General features: G+C 36.7%; 1 protein-coding gene across 2 annotated transcripts in view; it reads left to right on the forward strand.

Annotated features, from left to right (window-relative positions):
* MNAT1 (MNAT1 component of CDK activating kinase) overlaps positions 1-16,528 on the forward strand; it is a 214,303-nt gene that overhangs the window by 70,034 nt on the left and 127,741 nt on the right. For both annotated transcript variants that reach the window (XM_047767471.1, XM_047767472.1), the window contains exons 5-6: positions 2,517-2,657; positions 7,938-8,063. In XM_047767471.1, the coding sequence (XP_047623427.1) occupies positions 2,517-2,657; positions 7,938-8,063 (267 nt within the window). The remainder of the gene's footprint in view (positions 1-2,516; positions 2,658-7,937; positions 8,064-16,528) is intronic.

A 16,528-nucleotide genomic window follows, 5' to 3' on the forward strand; every position in this document is an offset into this window, starting at 1 on the left:
ATTATTTGAAGTCTGCTCAACATCTATTTAGTAGTTTCCTAGGGCTATTATAAACAGATTACTGAACACTGGGTGATTTACTTTTTTTTTTTTTGTCTCGTTGTTGTTGTTATTGTTGCTATTTCTTGGGCTGCTCCCACGGCATATGGAGGTTCCCAGGCTAGGGGTCAGATCGAAGCTGTAGCCTCCGGCCTACGCCAGAGCCACAGCAACGCAGGATCCGAGCCACGTCTGCAACCTACACTACAGCTCACGGCAACGCCGGATCTTTAACCCACTGAGCAAGGGCAGGGACCGAACCCGCAACCTCATGGTTCCTAGTCGGATTCGTTAACCACTGCGCCACGACGGGAACTCCTGGGTGATTTATAACAATAGGAATTTGTTCTTTCATGGTTCTGTAGACTAGAATTCTGAAATCAGGGTGTCATCAGGGTCATGGTCTCTTTGAAAGTGCTAGGGAAAAATCTTTCTATGCCTCCTCTATCTTGTGATGGTTGCCAGCACCTTTGGCACTGCTCTGATTTCTGCCTCTGTCTTCACGTGGCCTTCTCCTCTGTGCCTGTGTCCATATTTCCAGCATGACTTGTCTTATCCTGATTACATCTGTATAGACCCTATTTCCAAATAAGGTCACTTTTAGAGGTACCGGGGTTAAGACTTCAGCATGTATTTTGGGGGAACACATTCAACTCATAATACTCTATATGAAATCTTTTCTGATTCTACCTGTCCTCCATCATTGCAGGGAGAATTTGCCAACTCATATCAATTTTGCCTCCACTGTATTCTGTGTATACCTCTCTGTCACTTGTCATACTTATTGCTTATATGTCATTGCTTCGTAATGAGACCCATCCTTTTCTGCTTATGGACCTTTAGTCAGGTAACTCACTTTTGTGGCTCTCATATCTCAGCCCCTAACTCTTTACATTTATTCCTACTAATCCTTCTAGGTCAAATTTGAATTCTCTTCTCCACCGGATACCTGACTTAGAATAACAACCTTAGTAATAGAAGTTTGTAAAATTATAGGGAGAGATGCCCATAAGTCTTAGCGATTGATCTAATTTAAGGGGAGTGGGGTAGGGGAGAGGGAGTAAACAAAGATGACTTTGAGGTTTCAGGTTGAGTTGACTGAAATGTAGGTGTGCAGTTATCAGAAGTAAGGAATATAGGAGGGTAGTCAGTTTTGGGAAACCAAATGCGAAACTTAATTTTGGATATACTGAGTTGGAATTATAAGTGAAACATGTTTTTATATGAGAATCTTGTTTTGTGGGGAGTTTGTCTAACATGTGAATTGAGATATAATAGGAGATTTTGAATATTATTTTACATAAAAGTATCCTTTTCTCTGAGGTCTTTGTTAATTCGTATTTAGTGATCCTCAAACCTGTTATGCTCTCTTTCTATTTGCTGTGAAGTGCAATAAATTCTCAATGTTGTATTGAATTAAAAAAAAGTAACTGGAATTTTTTTTCTTTCTCTCTCTTTTTTTTTTTTTTTTTTGCTTTTTAGGGCTGCAGCAGCGGCATATGGAAGTTTTCAGGCTAGGGGTTGAATTGGAGCTACAGCTGCTGGCCTATGCCACAGCCACAGCAATGAGGGATCTTAGCTGCGTCTGTGACCTATACCACAGCTCCTGGCAGCATCGGATCTTAACCCACTGAGCGAGGCCAAGCATTGAACCCACATATTCAGGTTCAGTAACCACTGAGCCATGAAGGGAATTCCTAAAATAAAGCCATTCAGATTTTTCTGTATTTCTCATTCATAGGACTTAAAAGAGCAAAGACTAGGTATAATATTGCTTTTAAGTATGTGTTAGAGTTGGAATAAATTTCAGAGCCTAGAAGTATTTACTATTTCTGAGGAACTTCATAAAAGGGGAATGAGTAGGCCTATAGTTCTTCTCTCTACATATTAGCTTTGGATTTTGAATTTTTCAGTCCGCAAAGAGGACCTTTGAAACGTATATGCTTGTATTAGGAAATAACTTGAGTTTTTCATTACTTAACCTTAAATGAATGCTGTTTTGAACTCTAGCATCAGAAAGACTTATTTTAGCTTGGGAAAATGAAGCTAAGTGCTATGATAACTTTTCATTGTCTTATATGTTCTAAAAATTGTTTCTGTTCAATAAGCTAGTCTTTTATATGGAGTGTTTCAATCAATAGTTCTATATGGAGATTGTCTAGTTGTTGTCGGGTTTTTTGTTTTGTTTTCCTTGTTAAATCCCCTAAAATAAAGGTATTACTAAGCACTGTTTCCACAGTTCTGCAGCTAGGCCCAGTGGACTTTATTTAGGTGTTTAGTGCTGTCATTCTCTTTAATAGTAACAGGTCCACGTGAAATAAAATGAATTCTGGTTCTTTCAAAGTAGAATTGCTGCACTATTAAAATAGTTAGTGACTACTGTGTTTTATGCTTCCAAAAGGGGGTAGAGATGTGGTTTAGGGTTGATTTTGGTTACTGAATTTATTCCATGCCATATAAAAACGTTTTTGTTTTAGACTCGGGAACAGGAGGAATTGGAAGAAGCGTTAGAGGTAGAACGACAGGAAAACGAACAAAGAAGACTATTTATACAAAAAGAAGAACAACGGCAGCAGATTCTAAAAAGGAAGAATAAGCAGGCTTTTTTAGATGAATTGGTATGTATTAATATTAATTGTGATAAAAAAATCATTTGTTTTCAAGGTTTATCTTTCCTGTTATTATGCTGGGTAATGGCATTTAAATGGCATTTCTAAAGTTTGTACTGATGTACTCATCTTTTCTTCCTTTATTTAAAAAAAGTTTGTTAATATCATCTTATTTTCAGATGAGACAGTAATATTATAACTAACATAAACCAGTTTGCTATTAAGAGGTTGTTGATATGTTTCTAAGTTTACTAAAACACATTGTTTTCAGAGCATTTTTCCTAAATAACATTGGTTTTCTAATAACTACCTCATTTTCAAGTATTTTGGCTTCATATTGAAGTTTATAGTAGACTCTGGTTTCTCTGTGGGAACTGTATTTCATGTTTTTGCATGAAAAAAATACATTTAAAAGAAATGGTATGAGTTCCTCTTGTGGATTAGTGGTTTAAGAACCTCATGCTGTCTCTGTGAGGATGCGGGTTCAGTCTCTGGCCATGCTCAGTGGGTTTAGGATCTGGCGTTGTCTAAGCTGCAGTATAGGTTGCAGATGTGGCTTTGATCCTATATCACTTAGGCTTCAGCTGCAGCTCCGATTTGACCCCTGGCCAGGAAACTTCTATATGCCACAGGCAGAAAAAAAGCTATTCAGCATTGTTAGATAATAGCAGTAATGCTAACCAAGGTTTATGCTGTGTTTCATAGTTTTGAGAATGTATTATCTGATGCTGATAAACCAGTGTGATATTGATGAAATCACAACTAGAAAATAGTCCAGTAAAGTCTTTTTGCATTCTTCCTTTTCCCTTTCCTGGCCACATAATTAATTTCCATGTGCTGTTAACACACTTAACTCCTTAGTCTACTGGTTGCTATGCTATTTGCTATTCTATGATCAGGTAAATGTGTACATGTATATTTTTTTTACTGTGCTTTTGCCCTAAAAGCGTTTTAAATCTCATAACCAGGAATAAAAAGAGAAAGCAGGATTATTTAAATTAGAAGTAGGTGAGAAAGTAAAGGAAAAGTAAGGATATTATTGAGGCTTAGACAGAAAATGCTTATCATAACCCTTCTCTACTTTTTGTGAATGGAATGTAAATTTGAGGACAAGGGAGTAAATGTAAATAAAAGTGAGGACGGGGAGTTCCCATTGTGGTTCAGAGGTCATGAACCCTACTGGTATCAGTGAGGATGCAGGTTTGCTCCCTTGCCTAACTCAGTGGGTTAAGGAGCTGCAGTGAGGTCCCAGATGAAGCTCGAATCTGGTGTTGCTGTGGCTGTGGTGTAGGCCTGCAGTTGCAACTCCAGTTTGATCCCTCGCCTGAGAACTTTCATATGCCGCAGGTGTAGCCGTAAAAAGACCCCCCCAAAAAATGAGGACCGTAACATATGAAATAACAGTATTTTCCTATGTAACTTCCATTAATTTTTATTGAAACTTTTTTTTTATAGCTTTTTTTTTTTGTCTTTTTGCCATTTCTTGGGCCGCTCCCACGGCATATGGAGGTTCCCAGGCTAGGGGTCCAATCGGAGCTGTAGCTGCCAGCCTGCGCTAGAGCCACAGCAACGTGGGATCCAAGCCGCGTCTGCAACCTACACCACAGCTCACGGCAACGCTGGATCATCAACCCACTGAGCAAGGCCAGGGATCGAACCCGCAACCTCATGGTTCCTAGTCGGATTCGTTAACCACTGCACCACGACGGGAACTCCTATTGAAACTTTTAAGTGGTGGGTATGGCTTCAACAGTTGACGTGACTCCTGTTGTGTTTTACATTTTTTGTAGACATACACTTTGTGAGAAATTAAAAACTTAAATTAATTAGTAAAGATCCATGTTACAATTACTTTTTGAAAGTTTCTTTTTTTATCATTTTATGCAAAGAGGAATGTACTTTTCTTTGGTAATTCTCTCTTCTGAAGTTAATTGACTTAATTCCAAATATAGAATTTAGGTATCAGGTGAAAATACACTTTAAATTTTTAAACATGTTATATGTAATATAAAGAGCTTGTAGTTTTTATTTTGAGGCTAGCTAGTTTTGCATAGCAGTTATTCTTGTGTATTCTTTTTGTCTTCAGTCTTTTAGTGCTAAGTTTTGCTACTTCATTGAGGTGCTATTGGCAGTTGAGCTGCAACTGCCAATGTTGTACAATGTGTATAATCTGGAGTTAATATTGGTTTATGTAAGAACCAACCCCTCTTCCTGTTTTCTTCACCTGCAAGTCGTTACTGTGCATTTGTTCTTTACTGTTTAGATTATGTAACATGGTGGTTAAATAATCCTTAGCAATTTTACTGTATTCATTAGAGCAATTAATTACACCAGATTGGTTTAAATACCAATTCAATTTGAATTTCTGGTTTTCATTTTCAAATTTATTTTTAAAGATTCTTTGTTACTTTAATTTTTAAATATTAAAATAATTTTTGTTAGTGTTAACATTTCATCATTATTGACTAATTGAAAGAATTCATTAAATTTCTTTTTATGCTCTGAATCTTTTATTAAATAAAAGAATGTGTCATATTTCTTATTCTGTGTACGTTCATGTGTTAGATTTTACTAAAAAAGTTGACATTGGCATCTGTAAATATATCTAAGAGCTTGAATCTTAGGATTAGGATTAGTCACTGGATCTATAATCAGCAAATACTACTTATTAGATTTTCTTTTTCTCCTGTTTTTGGTCTTTGTGGTAAAAGTCACTTATTAACTGTTTAAAAAAGCATTGGCATTACATTTACTGTATGTGACAGGATTTTAATTTTATGGTCTTAATGTTTATGACTTAAGCATTTACTCTAATATTGCCTAAAAAGTCCATTTATTTAATCTTAACTGTAAATATAGGTTTTTTTTTTTTTTTTTTAACAGTTTGGCAAAAGGTTTTTAAATAGGTCCTGACTTATTAAGTCTTTTTATGTTCCTGTTTGAAAATTCTCATCAGCTTATGTCTTAATTTTGTTAAGGGCTAATATTGTCAAATGCAGTAGCTGATTTTTGTTAGAATATTGTTTACCAGGTGGCTTGCTTAAAGTCAGTTAAAATAGTCTTTTAAAAATGGTCATTATAAAGCTTTTAATGAGTATTAGAGGTAGTCTTATTAAAATTTCTTTAAATATTAAACAGTGTACTTTTAGGAAGTTAATGTAGGTTAGAGAGCCTTTCAGGGTAAAATAAAGCTAAGAAAAATGAAAAAACTTGAAAGGCTTAATCTGCATTTTATGTATTCCTGAGAGCATATCTGTTTCCCGTAGTTTATTTTACCCTGTAGATTTTTTTTTGTTGTTGTTAAAGCTCCAGCTTATTTTTAGTTTTCAGGCTCCAAAATTTCGAGTGCTAAAGTGAAGTAAAGCAGATTTGAAGTAAGTTGTGTTGTCTTTGTATCAGAATTAATTTTAGATTTCTAGGCTGTTTATTTTTAGTTTTACCAAGACATTTTAATATTGTATTCCTTTTATGTGAAGATGAAATCAGGATTAAAACAGGTCAGAGTATTGACTAGCAACTTTTTTGGAGTGCATACATTGTATTACATTTATACAAGAACGTTTTAAAGTATATACCAGGTATGGAATTTGAACTCAGTGTATTAATTATGAAACAATGAGCTTTTTATTTTTTAGCCAAGGAAGTTTATTTTTCTTCTATTAGTTTTTACATATGAAAAGATAATAAGAGATTTGCCAAGATATTTTGGGCCATTGCCCATTTAAAATGTGCTTTAACTTTACATTTTATTATAAAATTCCTAGTGGAAATCTAGAATAGATGCAGGAATTCACAGCAGTATTGTTACTAATGCATTGCTGATGCTTTGTTGTAGAATATGAAAGATGAATAAGAATATTCTCAAAGTGTATTTTATTCATTCTTCTTTGTTATACTAAAGCTATGTTGTAAGGATTTTGCCCCTTAATAAAGTTCTGTTTATAAATAAAATTTATGTTTTCCCATTTACTTTTTAAAAGTTCTAATCTTTGTTAACATTTGCTCTTGCAAAGCACTTCTGTTTGTCACAGTCTTTTTTTTTAAATTCAGCTTTTTTTTTACTTTTTTTTTCCATTTTAGCTGTTTTACAGTGTTCTGTTACAAAGTCTTAAGGTACAGATTTATTCTAGGACAATGCTATTGAAATAAATGACTTGTTATTTGAATTTCTTCTGTACTGTCACCTTTAAGCGAGTCCTTTAAATATATTAATTAGCCATCTTTGTGCCTAAAAACGTTGTTGGACTTGGAAGGAAAATTAATTCTGCTATATCTTTTATAAGATGAAATGTTTAACAATATGATTTTTTTCAGGATTAAATTCTAGGTAGTTACTATTTTATAGATCTGCATGCTATTTGAAGACTATGTTTTCATAGGTAATCTTGATATAGGGGATAGAAATGTGTATACCTTCATTTTTGTTTATAGATAATAGAAAGTAATGTGTGTGTGTGTATGTGTATGTATGATCTCCTTCCTTCCTGGCTTCTCTTTGCATGTGTTTCTGTGTTATTTAACTGACAACTCAGAAAGAAAAATGTCTGCATGCATTTAGCTTAGGTCTTAGCTCTGCAGCACTTTACATGGATAAGAAGACATCATGTTAAACAGAAGAAGTAACAGTCTGCATATAAGAATTAGTATTGCTTGCATTATTAATATATGTTTGTGGAGATTTGTATAAATAGTGGCCCTGATTTATCACTGTAAAATATTTAAAGTGTTTACTATTATTTTGTTCATTTAGAAAATTTAGACTTCATTTATAAAAATAAGTCAATTCAGGAGAAAATAAATATACTTTTGGTTGTACATAACAGTCATTCCATTGTGCAAAACAGAACAAGGATCATTTCCAAAGCACCTCAGGTGAAATCTAATGGGAAACAATTTCAAACTAGACTGAATTCAGTGGTAAAAAGAATGTGTGTTAGATAAACATCTGATCTAAGTTATAGTAATTTGTACTACTCTTTTTGTGATTAGCTTCTAATTTTTTTAATTTTAATAAATATAGTTGGTTTTGCTAGATGAAATAAAACCCCATTGTATTTTCTTTAATGTGGATTTTATAAAAATCCTTTTTCGTAGGTTATTTTGATTTATGAGTCTAAAACAGCCTTTTCTTATTATAGAATGTTAAAATTTTTTTGTGAAGTGTTCTCCATTTGGTGCACACTTAGGTTGACATCAAATGTTTATGAAAAGGCATAATTTAAAATAAAAGATGTTGCTCTTTAGTGTTTTCTTTTTAACTTTCACATTGTGCTTTTACTCTTCTTATAGGAGAGTTCTGATCTTCCTGTTGCTCTGCTTTTGGCTCAGCATAAAGATAGATCTACGCAATTGGAAATGCAGCTTGAGAAACCTAAACCTATAAAACCAGTGACATTTTCCACAGGCATCAAAATGGTAAGCTATATTTTAATCACTTGTTTGGAAGATATATTTCAAGGATTACACTTTATAATTTTATGTTGATTTCTGTAGATAAACTTGGAAGTTCAGATTTTAAGAACGGTGTCTGATCTAGGCAAGATGTCTAGAAATATAAATATGTTCAGTGTAAAAGGAAAGTGAAAAGTAATAATTTGCAAAGTATGCAGCATGGTTTTATATGATATTGAGTTTGCACATGGTTTTTTTTTTTGAACTACATCAAATTAAAACTTCTTTTTTTGTTGTTTTTTTAATTATTCAAATGAGTTTATCACATCTGTAGTTGTATAATGATCATAACAATCCAGTTTCACAGGATTGCCATCCCACAACCCAAGCACATCCCCCAACCCCCCAAACTGTCTCTTCCAGAGACGGTAAGTTTTTCAGTGTCTGTGAGTCAGCATCTGTTCTGCAAAGAAGTTCAGTCTGTCCTTTTTTCAGATTCCACATGTCATTGAAAGCATTTGATGTTGGTGTCTCATTGTATGGCTGACTTCACTTAGCATGCTAATTTCTAGGTCCATCCATGTTGCTAAAAATGCTGGTATTCCATTCTTTTTGATGGCTGAGTAATATTCCATTGTGTATATGTACCACATCTTCTGGATCCACTCCTCTGTCGATGGACATTTAAGGTGTTTCCATGTCTTGGCTATTGAAAAGAGTGCTGCAGTGAATGAACATTGGAGTACATGTGTCTTTGCGAGTCATGGTTTTTGCTGGATAGATGCCCAGGAGTGGGATTGCTGGGTCAAATGGTAGTTCTATGTTTAGTTTTCTGAGGCATCTCCATCCTGTTTTCCACAGTGGTTGCACCACTTTACAATCCCACCAAGAGTGTACTAGGGTTCCTTTTTCTCCACACCCTCTCCAGCACTTATTGTTTGTAGGCTTTTTGATGATGGCCATTCTGTGCGCATGTTTTCTTATTCTGCATAAATTTTAAGCTTATGGTCTAGAAAAACATTTCTTAAAAGAAGATGCAGACTTCCCATTTCTGGTATGGTATGTAAGAAACTTGGAAGTTCCCACTCCATCCTGACAACAAATAAAAACCTCAACACACTAAAAAGTCAACAACTTTTTTTAGTCAACAGAGTCACAAAGCAAACCACTGCCCTTAAAATTGGAGAGATTAACAGAGAATGCAGTGAATCACAGCTTATCAGAGCAGAACCTTTGCTGGGAACCAGTGCTGGTTTAAGGAAATCTGAATTGCTTGATAAATTGCTGGAGGCTCAGTTTGGATGATTCTTGAGTTAAAAACTCCAGGAGTTCCTGTCGTGGCGCAGTGGTTAACGAATCCGACTAGGAACCATGAGGTTGTGGGTTCGATCCCTGCCCTTGTTCAGTGGGTTAACGATCCGGCGTTGCCGTGAGCTGTGGTGTAGGTTGCAGACTCGGCTCGGATCCTGCGTTGCTATGGCTTTGGCGTAGGCTGGCAGCTACAGCTCCGATTAGACCCCTAGCCTGGGAATCTCCATATGCCATCAGAGCGGCCCAAGAAATGGCAAAAAAAAGACAAAAAAAAAAAAAAACTCCAGAGGAAGCCAATCAGCAGAGGCCCCATACTTCTGTAGTTTTAAATGTTGTGTCTCTACCATGTTTTCTCAGTGAAAATGAAAAAAAATCCTCTCATGCTTTTGACAGAGGAAGGGGAAGAGGAGCCATTTTGAAATATGCTAGAGCATTCTGCCCTTAGGATAAATTATTTCACCAGAGCCTAGCTGACATGGGTGAAGGGAAATATCCAACCATAGCTGCTTACATCTTTTGTGTTGGAGAAGGGAAAAACGCAATTTCAGCTCATTCTAGCCATCCTGCCTTACTTGAGGGGATGGAGATGTACTGAGAAGTATGTCTAAAGTTTGAAGTCCAGAGGCAGAGGCTTTCTAAGACTGAGACTGAGACCTAATCATAGGACTGTAAATTGTTTTGCCACCCCGCCACGCCTTACCACCACATTATTAAAGGCTTGTTTATTGCAGCTTGTTCTACCCAGTGTGTTATGCTTGGCTAGACAAAACAAACAAACAACAACAACAACAAAAACAGGATATACTAAAAAGAAGAAAACACAGTTGGAAGAGACAGAGCAAGCATCAGAACTAGGCTTAGATGTGTCAGGGATGCTGGAATTATCAGACTGGGAATTTATTTTTAATTTTTTCATAGTATTTATTTTATTTTTTATATTTTATATTTATATATTTTTTGTTTTATATATTATACGTATATTCTTTTCTCACAAAAGAATTGTGTTCCATCACAAGTGACTAGATATACTTCCCTGTGGTATAGAAAAGGATCTCATTGCTTTATATGCATAGTTTGCATCTATTAACCCCAGACTCCCAGTCCATCCCATTCCCTTGTCCTCTCCCTTGGCAACCACAAGTCTGTTTTCCAAGTCCATAAGTTTTTTTTCTGTGGAAAGGTTCATTTGTGCCATATATTAGATTCTAGATATAAATGATATCATATGGCATTTGTCTTTCTCTTTCTGACATACCTCACTTAGTATGAGAGTCTCCAGTTCCATCCATGTTGCTGCAAATGGCATTATTTTGTTCTTTTTTATGGCTGAGTGACTGGGAATTTAAAACAACTGTGATTAATATGCTAAGGGTTCCAATGGATAAAGTAGACAACATGCAAGAGCAAATGGGCAATGTGAGCAGAGAGATGGAAATTCTAAAAAAGAACCAAAATGAAATGCTACAGAAAAAAAGGCACTGTAACAGAAACGGAGAATGCTTTTAATAGGCTTATTAGTAGATTGTATATGAATGAAGAAAGAGTCTTTGAGCAAGAGGATATATCAATAGAATTCTTTTTTTTTCATTTTGTTTATTACTCAAATGAATTTATCACATCTGTAGTTGTATAATGATCATAACAATCCAATTTCACAGGATTTCCATCCCACAACCCAAGCACATCCCCCAACCCCCCAAACTGTCTCTTCCAGAGACGGTAAGTTTTTCAGTGTCTGTGAGTCAGCATCTGTTCTGCAAAGAAGTTCAGTCTGTCCTTTTTTCAGATTCCACATGTCATTGAAAGCATTTGATGTTGGTGTCTCATTGTATGGCTGACTTCACTTAGCATGCTAATTTCTAGGTCCATCCATGTTGCTAAAAATGCTGGTATTCCGTTCTTTTTGATGGCTGAGTAATATTCCATTGTGTATATGTACCACATCTTCTGGATCCACTCCTCTGTCGATGGACATTTAAGGTGTTTCCATGTCTTGGCTATTGAAAAGAGTGCTGCAGTGAATGAACATTGGAGTACATGTGTCTTTGCGAGTCATGGTTTTTGCTGGATAGATGCCCAGGAGTGGGATTGCTGGGTCAAATGGTAGTTCTATGTTTAGTTTTCTGAGGCATCTCCATCCTGTTTTCCACAGTGGTTGCACCACTTTACAATCCCACCAAGAGTGTACTAGGGTTCCTTTTTCTCCACACCCTCTCCAGCACTTATTGTTTGTAGACTTTTTGATGATGGCGATTGTGGCTGGTGTAAGGTGGTACCTCATAGTGGTTTTGATTTGCATTTCTCTGATAATGAGTGATGTAGAACATCTTTTCATGTGTTTCTTGGCCATCTGTATGTCGTCTTTGGAGAACTGTCTGTTTAGATCTTCTGCCCATGTTTTGATGGGGTTGTTTGTTTTTTTGGTATGGAGCTGCAGAAGGTGTTTATAAATTTTGGAGATTAATCCCTTGTCAGTCGATTCACTTGCAAAGATTTTCTCTCATTCTGTGGGTTGTCTTTTTGTGCTGTTTAGGGTTTCCTTTGCTGTGCATAAACTTTTCAGTTTGAGTAGGTCCCATTTGTTTATTTTTGTTTTTATTGTCAATACTCTGATAGGTGGATCTGAGAAGATGCTGCTGTTGTAAATGTCAGAGAGTGTTTGGCCTATGTTTTCCTCTAGGAGTTTGATAGTGTCTGGTCTTATATCTAGGTCTTTAATCCATTTGGAGGTTATTTTTGTGTATGGTGTTAGGGAGTGTTCTCATTTCATTCTTTTCCATGTGGCTGTCCAGTTTTCCCAGCACCACTTATTGAACAAGCTGTCCTTTCTCCATTGTATAGTCTTGCCTCGTTTGTCATAGATGAGTTGGCTGTAGGTGCGTGGGTTGAATTCTGGGCTTTCTATCCTGTTCCACTGATCTATATTTCTGTCTTTGTGCCAGTACATATCGTTTTGATGATTATTGCTTTGTAGTATAGTCTGAAGTCCGGGAGCTTGATTCCTCCAGCTCCATTTTTCTTTTTCGGGATGTCTTTGGCTATTCTGGGCCTTTTGTGCTTCCAAGCAAACTTTAAAATATTTTGTTCAAGTTCTGTGAAAAATGTCCTTGGTAATTTGATAGGGATTGCATTGAATCTGTAGATTGCCTTAGGTGGTATAATCATTTTGATAATATTAACTCTTCCAATCCACGAGCATGGTATATCTTTCCATCTATTTGTGTCATCTTTGATGTCTTTCATCAGTGTCTCATGGTTTTCAGAGTACAGATCGTTTTGACTCTTTAGGTAGGTTTACTCCTAGGTATTTTATTCTTTTGGATGCGATGGTAAACGGGATTGCTTCCCTAATTTCCTTTTATGCTTTTTCATTGTTAGTGTATAGAAATGCCGTCGATTTCTGTGTATTGATTTTGTATCCTGTGACTTTGCCAAATTCATGGATGAGCTCTAACGGTTTTCTAGTAGAGTCTTTAGGATTCTCTCGGTATAGTATCCTGTCATCTACAAATAGCAATAGTTTTGCTTCTTCCTTTCCAGTTTGGATTCCTTTAATTTCTTTTACTTCTCTGATTGCCGTGGCTAGGACTTCCAGAACTATGTTGAAGAGTAGTGGCGAGAGCGGACATCCTTGTCTTGTTCCTGATCTCAGCGGGAATTCTTTCATCTTTTCACCATTGAGAATGATGTTTGCTGTGGGTTTGTCATGTATGGCCTTTATCATGTTGAGGTAGGTTCCCGTTATGCCCACTTTCTGGAGGGTTTTTATCAGAAATGGGTGTTGGATTTTGTCAGAGGCTTTTTCTGCATCTATTGAGAGGATCATATGGTTTTTATTCTTCAGTTTGTTAATGTGGTGTGTCACACTGATGGATTTGTGGATATTGAAGAACCCTTGCATCTCTGGGATAAATCCCACTTGATCATGATGTACAATCCTTTAATGTATTGTTGGATGCGGTTTGCTAGTATTTTGTTGAGGATTTTTGCATCGATGTTCATCAGTGATATTGGCCTGTAGTTTTCTTTTTTTGTGGTATCTTTGTCTGGTTTTGGTACCAGGGTGACAGTGGCCTCATAGAATGAGTTTGGGAGTATCCCTTCTTCTGCAATTTTTTGAAATAGTTTCAGAAGGAGAGGTGTTAGCTCTTCTCTAAATGTTTGATAGAATTTGCCTGTGAAGCAGTCTGGTCCTGGACTTTTGTTTGTTGGAATTTTTTTTTTTTTTTTTTTTGCCATTTTTTTGGGCTGCTCTCGTGGCATATGGAGGTTCCCAGGCTAGGGGTCAAATCGGAGCTGTAGCCACCGACCTATGCCAGAACCACACAACGGGGGATCGAGCTGCGTCTGCAACTTACACCGCAGCTCAGGGCAACGCGCAGATTGTCAACCCACTGAGCAAGGGCAGGGGACCGAACCCGCAACCTCATGGTTCCTAGTCGGATTCGTTAACTACTGCGCCACGATGGGAAGTCCTGTTGGAAGTTTTTAAGTCACAGTTTCAATTTCAGTTCTTGTGATTGGTCCATTCACCCTTTCTATTTCTTCTTGGTTTAGTCTTGGAAGATTGTACTTTTCTAAGAATTTGTCCATTACTTCTAGGTTTTTCATTTATTGGCGTATCGTTGCATATTGTAGTCTTTATGATCCTTTGTATTTCTGTGATGTCCGTTAATTCTCCTTTTTCATTTCTAATTTTATTCGAGTCTTTTTTTATTGATAAGTTTGGCTAAGGGTTTATCAATTTTGTTGATCTTTTCAAAGAACCAGCTTTTCATTTCATTGATCTTTTCTATGGTTTTCTTCGTTTCTATTCATTGATTTCTGCTCTGATCTTTATGATTTCTTTCCTTCTATTAACTTTAGGTCTTGTCTGTTCTTCTCTCAAGCTGCTTTAGATGTAAAGTTAGCTTGTTTATTTGGGCTTTTTCTTGTTTCCTGAGGTGGGCTTGTATTGCTATAAACTTTCCTCCTAGAACGGCTTTTGCTGCATCCCATAGGTTTTGGAGTGTCGTATCTTCGTTGTCATTTGCTTCTAGGTATTTTTAAATTTCCTCTTTGATTTCTTCAGTGATCCATTGGTTGTTTAGTAGCATGTTGATGAGTCTCCACGTGTTTGTGTTTTTTGCAGTTTTTTTCTTGTTGTTGATTTCCAGTTGTATAGCATTGTGGTCGGAAAAGATGCTTGATATGACTTTAGTTTTCTTAAAGTTACTGAGGATGGGTTTGTAGCCCAGGATATGGTCAATCTTAGAGAATGTTCCATGTGCACTTGAGAAGAATGTGTATTCTGTTGCTTTTGGATGGAATGTCCTATAAATATCTATTATGTCCATGTGGTTTAATGCTTCATTCAGGGCCTGTGTTTTCTTATTGATTTTCTGTGTGGTTGATCTGTCCATTGCTGTAAGTGGGGTGTTAAAGTCCCCCACTATGATTGTGTTGTTGTCAATTTCTCCTTTGAAGGTTGTTAGCAGTTGCCTTATATATTGTGAACCTGTGTTGGGTGCGTAGATATTTAAAAATGTTATATCTTCTTCTTGGATTGATACTTTGATCATTATGTAGTGTCCTTCTTTGTCCCTTAAAATATTATTCATTTTAAAGTCTACTTTGTCTGATATGAGTATTGCTACTCCAGCTTTCTTTTGATCCCCATTTGCATGGAATATTTTATTCCCTCCTCTCACTTTCAATTTGTATGTGTCCGTAGAAGTGAAGTGGATTTCTTGAAGACAGCATATATAAATGGGTCTTGTTTTTGTATCCATTCAGCCAGTCTATGTCTTTTGGCTGGGGCGTTTAGTCCATTCACATTTAAGGTAATTATTGATTTGAATGTTCTTATTGCCATTTTATTAATTACTTTGGATTTGTTTTTGCTGCTCTTTTTCCTTTCCTTCTTCTGTTGTTCTTTTCTGTCTATAGAAGTTCCTTTAGTATTTGTTGTAAGGATGGTTTAGTGTTGCTGAATTCTCTCAGCTTTTGCTTATCTGTGAAGGTTTTGATTTCTCCTTCAAATCTGAACGAGAGCCTTGCTGGGTAGAGTAATCTTGGTTGGAGGTTTTTTTCCTTTCATCACGTTGAGTATATCATGCCACTCCCTTCTGGCATGCAGAGTTTCTGTTGAAAAATGTGCCGATAGCCTTATCAGGGTTCCCTTGTATGTTATTTGTTTCTTTTCCCTAGCTGCTTTCAAGATTTTCTCTTTGTCTTTAATTTTGATCACTTTGATTAGTATGTGTTTTGGGGTGTTCCTCCTTGGGTTTATTTTGTATGCTACTCATTGTGCTTCCTGGATTTGAGTGAGTGATTCCTTCCTCATGTTAGGGAAGTTTTTGGGTATTATCTCTTGGAATATTTTTTCTGTCTCCTTCTCTCTCTCTTCTCCTTCTGGCACCCTTATAATACAGATGTTGGTGCGTTTCACGTTGTCCCAGAGTTCTCTGAGACTCTCTTCATTTGTTTTCAATCTTTTTTCTCTTTTCTGTTCTGCATCTGTAATTTCCACTAATCTGTTCTCTGCCTTGCTTATTCGTTCTTCTGCCTCCTGTATTCTGCTGTTAGCTGCTTCTAGTGATTTTTTTATTTCAGTTATTGTATTTTGCATCTCTTCTTGTTTAAGTTTTATATCTTGTATCTTTTTGGTCAGTGTTTCCTGTAAGTTATCCATCTTTGCCTCCAGTTTATTTCCAGTGTCTTGCATCTTCTTCAGCATCGACAGTCTAAAGTCTTTTTCCTGGAGGCTGAGAATCTCCTCATGGCTTAGCTGATTTTCTGGGGTTTTTTCTTTCTCCCTCATCTGAGCTATAGTCCTCTGCCTTTTCATTTTTATAGGTTTTTGGTGTGGTGACCTTTTTATAGATAATAGAGCTGTAGCCTCTCTTACTTCTAGTGTCTGCCCCCCTGTGGCTGAAGTCAGTATGGGAGGTTGGTGTAGGCTTCCTGATGGGAGGGGCTGATGCCTGGCCACTGGTAGGTGGAGCCGATCCTAATCCCTGTGGTGGGTGCGGCTTAGTCTCTGGATGGGATTAGAGGCAGCTGTGTGCTTGAGGGGTCTTTAAGTAGCCTGTTTACTGAGGGGTGGGGCTGTGATTCCACCTGGAGTATTGTTTGCCCTGGGGCTTCTCAGTGGCTGGCTGATGGGTGGGGCCAAATTTTCCCAAAATGGCCACTTC

This window comes from Phacochoerus africanus, chromosome 2 (assembly GCF_016906955.1).
Source record: "Phacochoerus africanus isolate WHEZ1 chromosome 2, ROS_Pafr_v1, whole genome shotgun sequence".
NCBI lineage: Eukaryota > Metazoa > Chordata > Mammalia > Artiodactyla > Suidae > Phacochoerus > Phacochoerus africanus.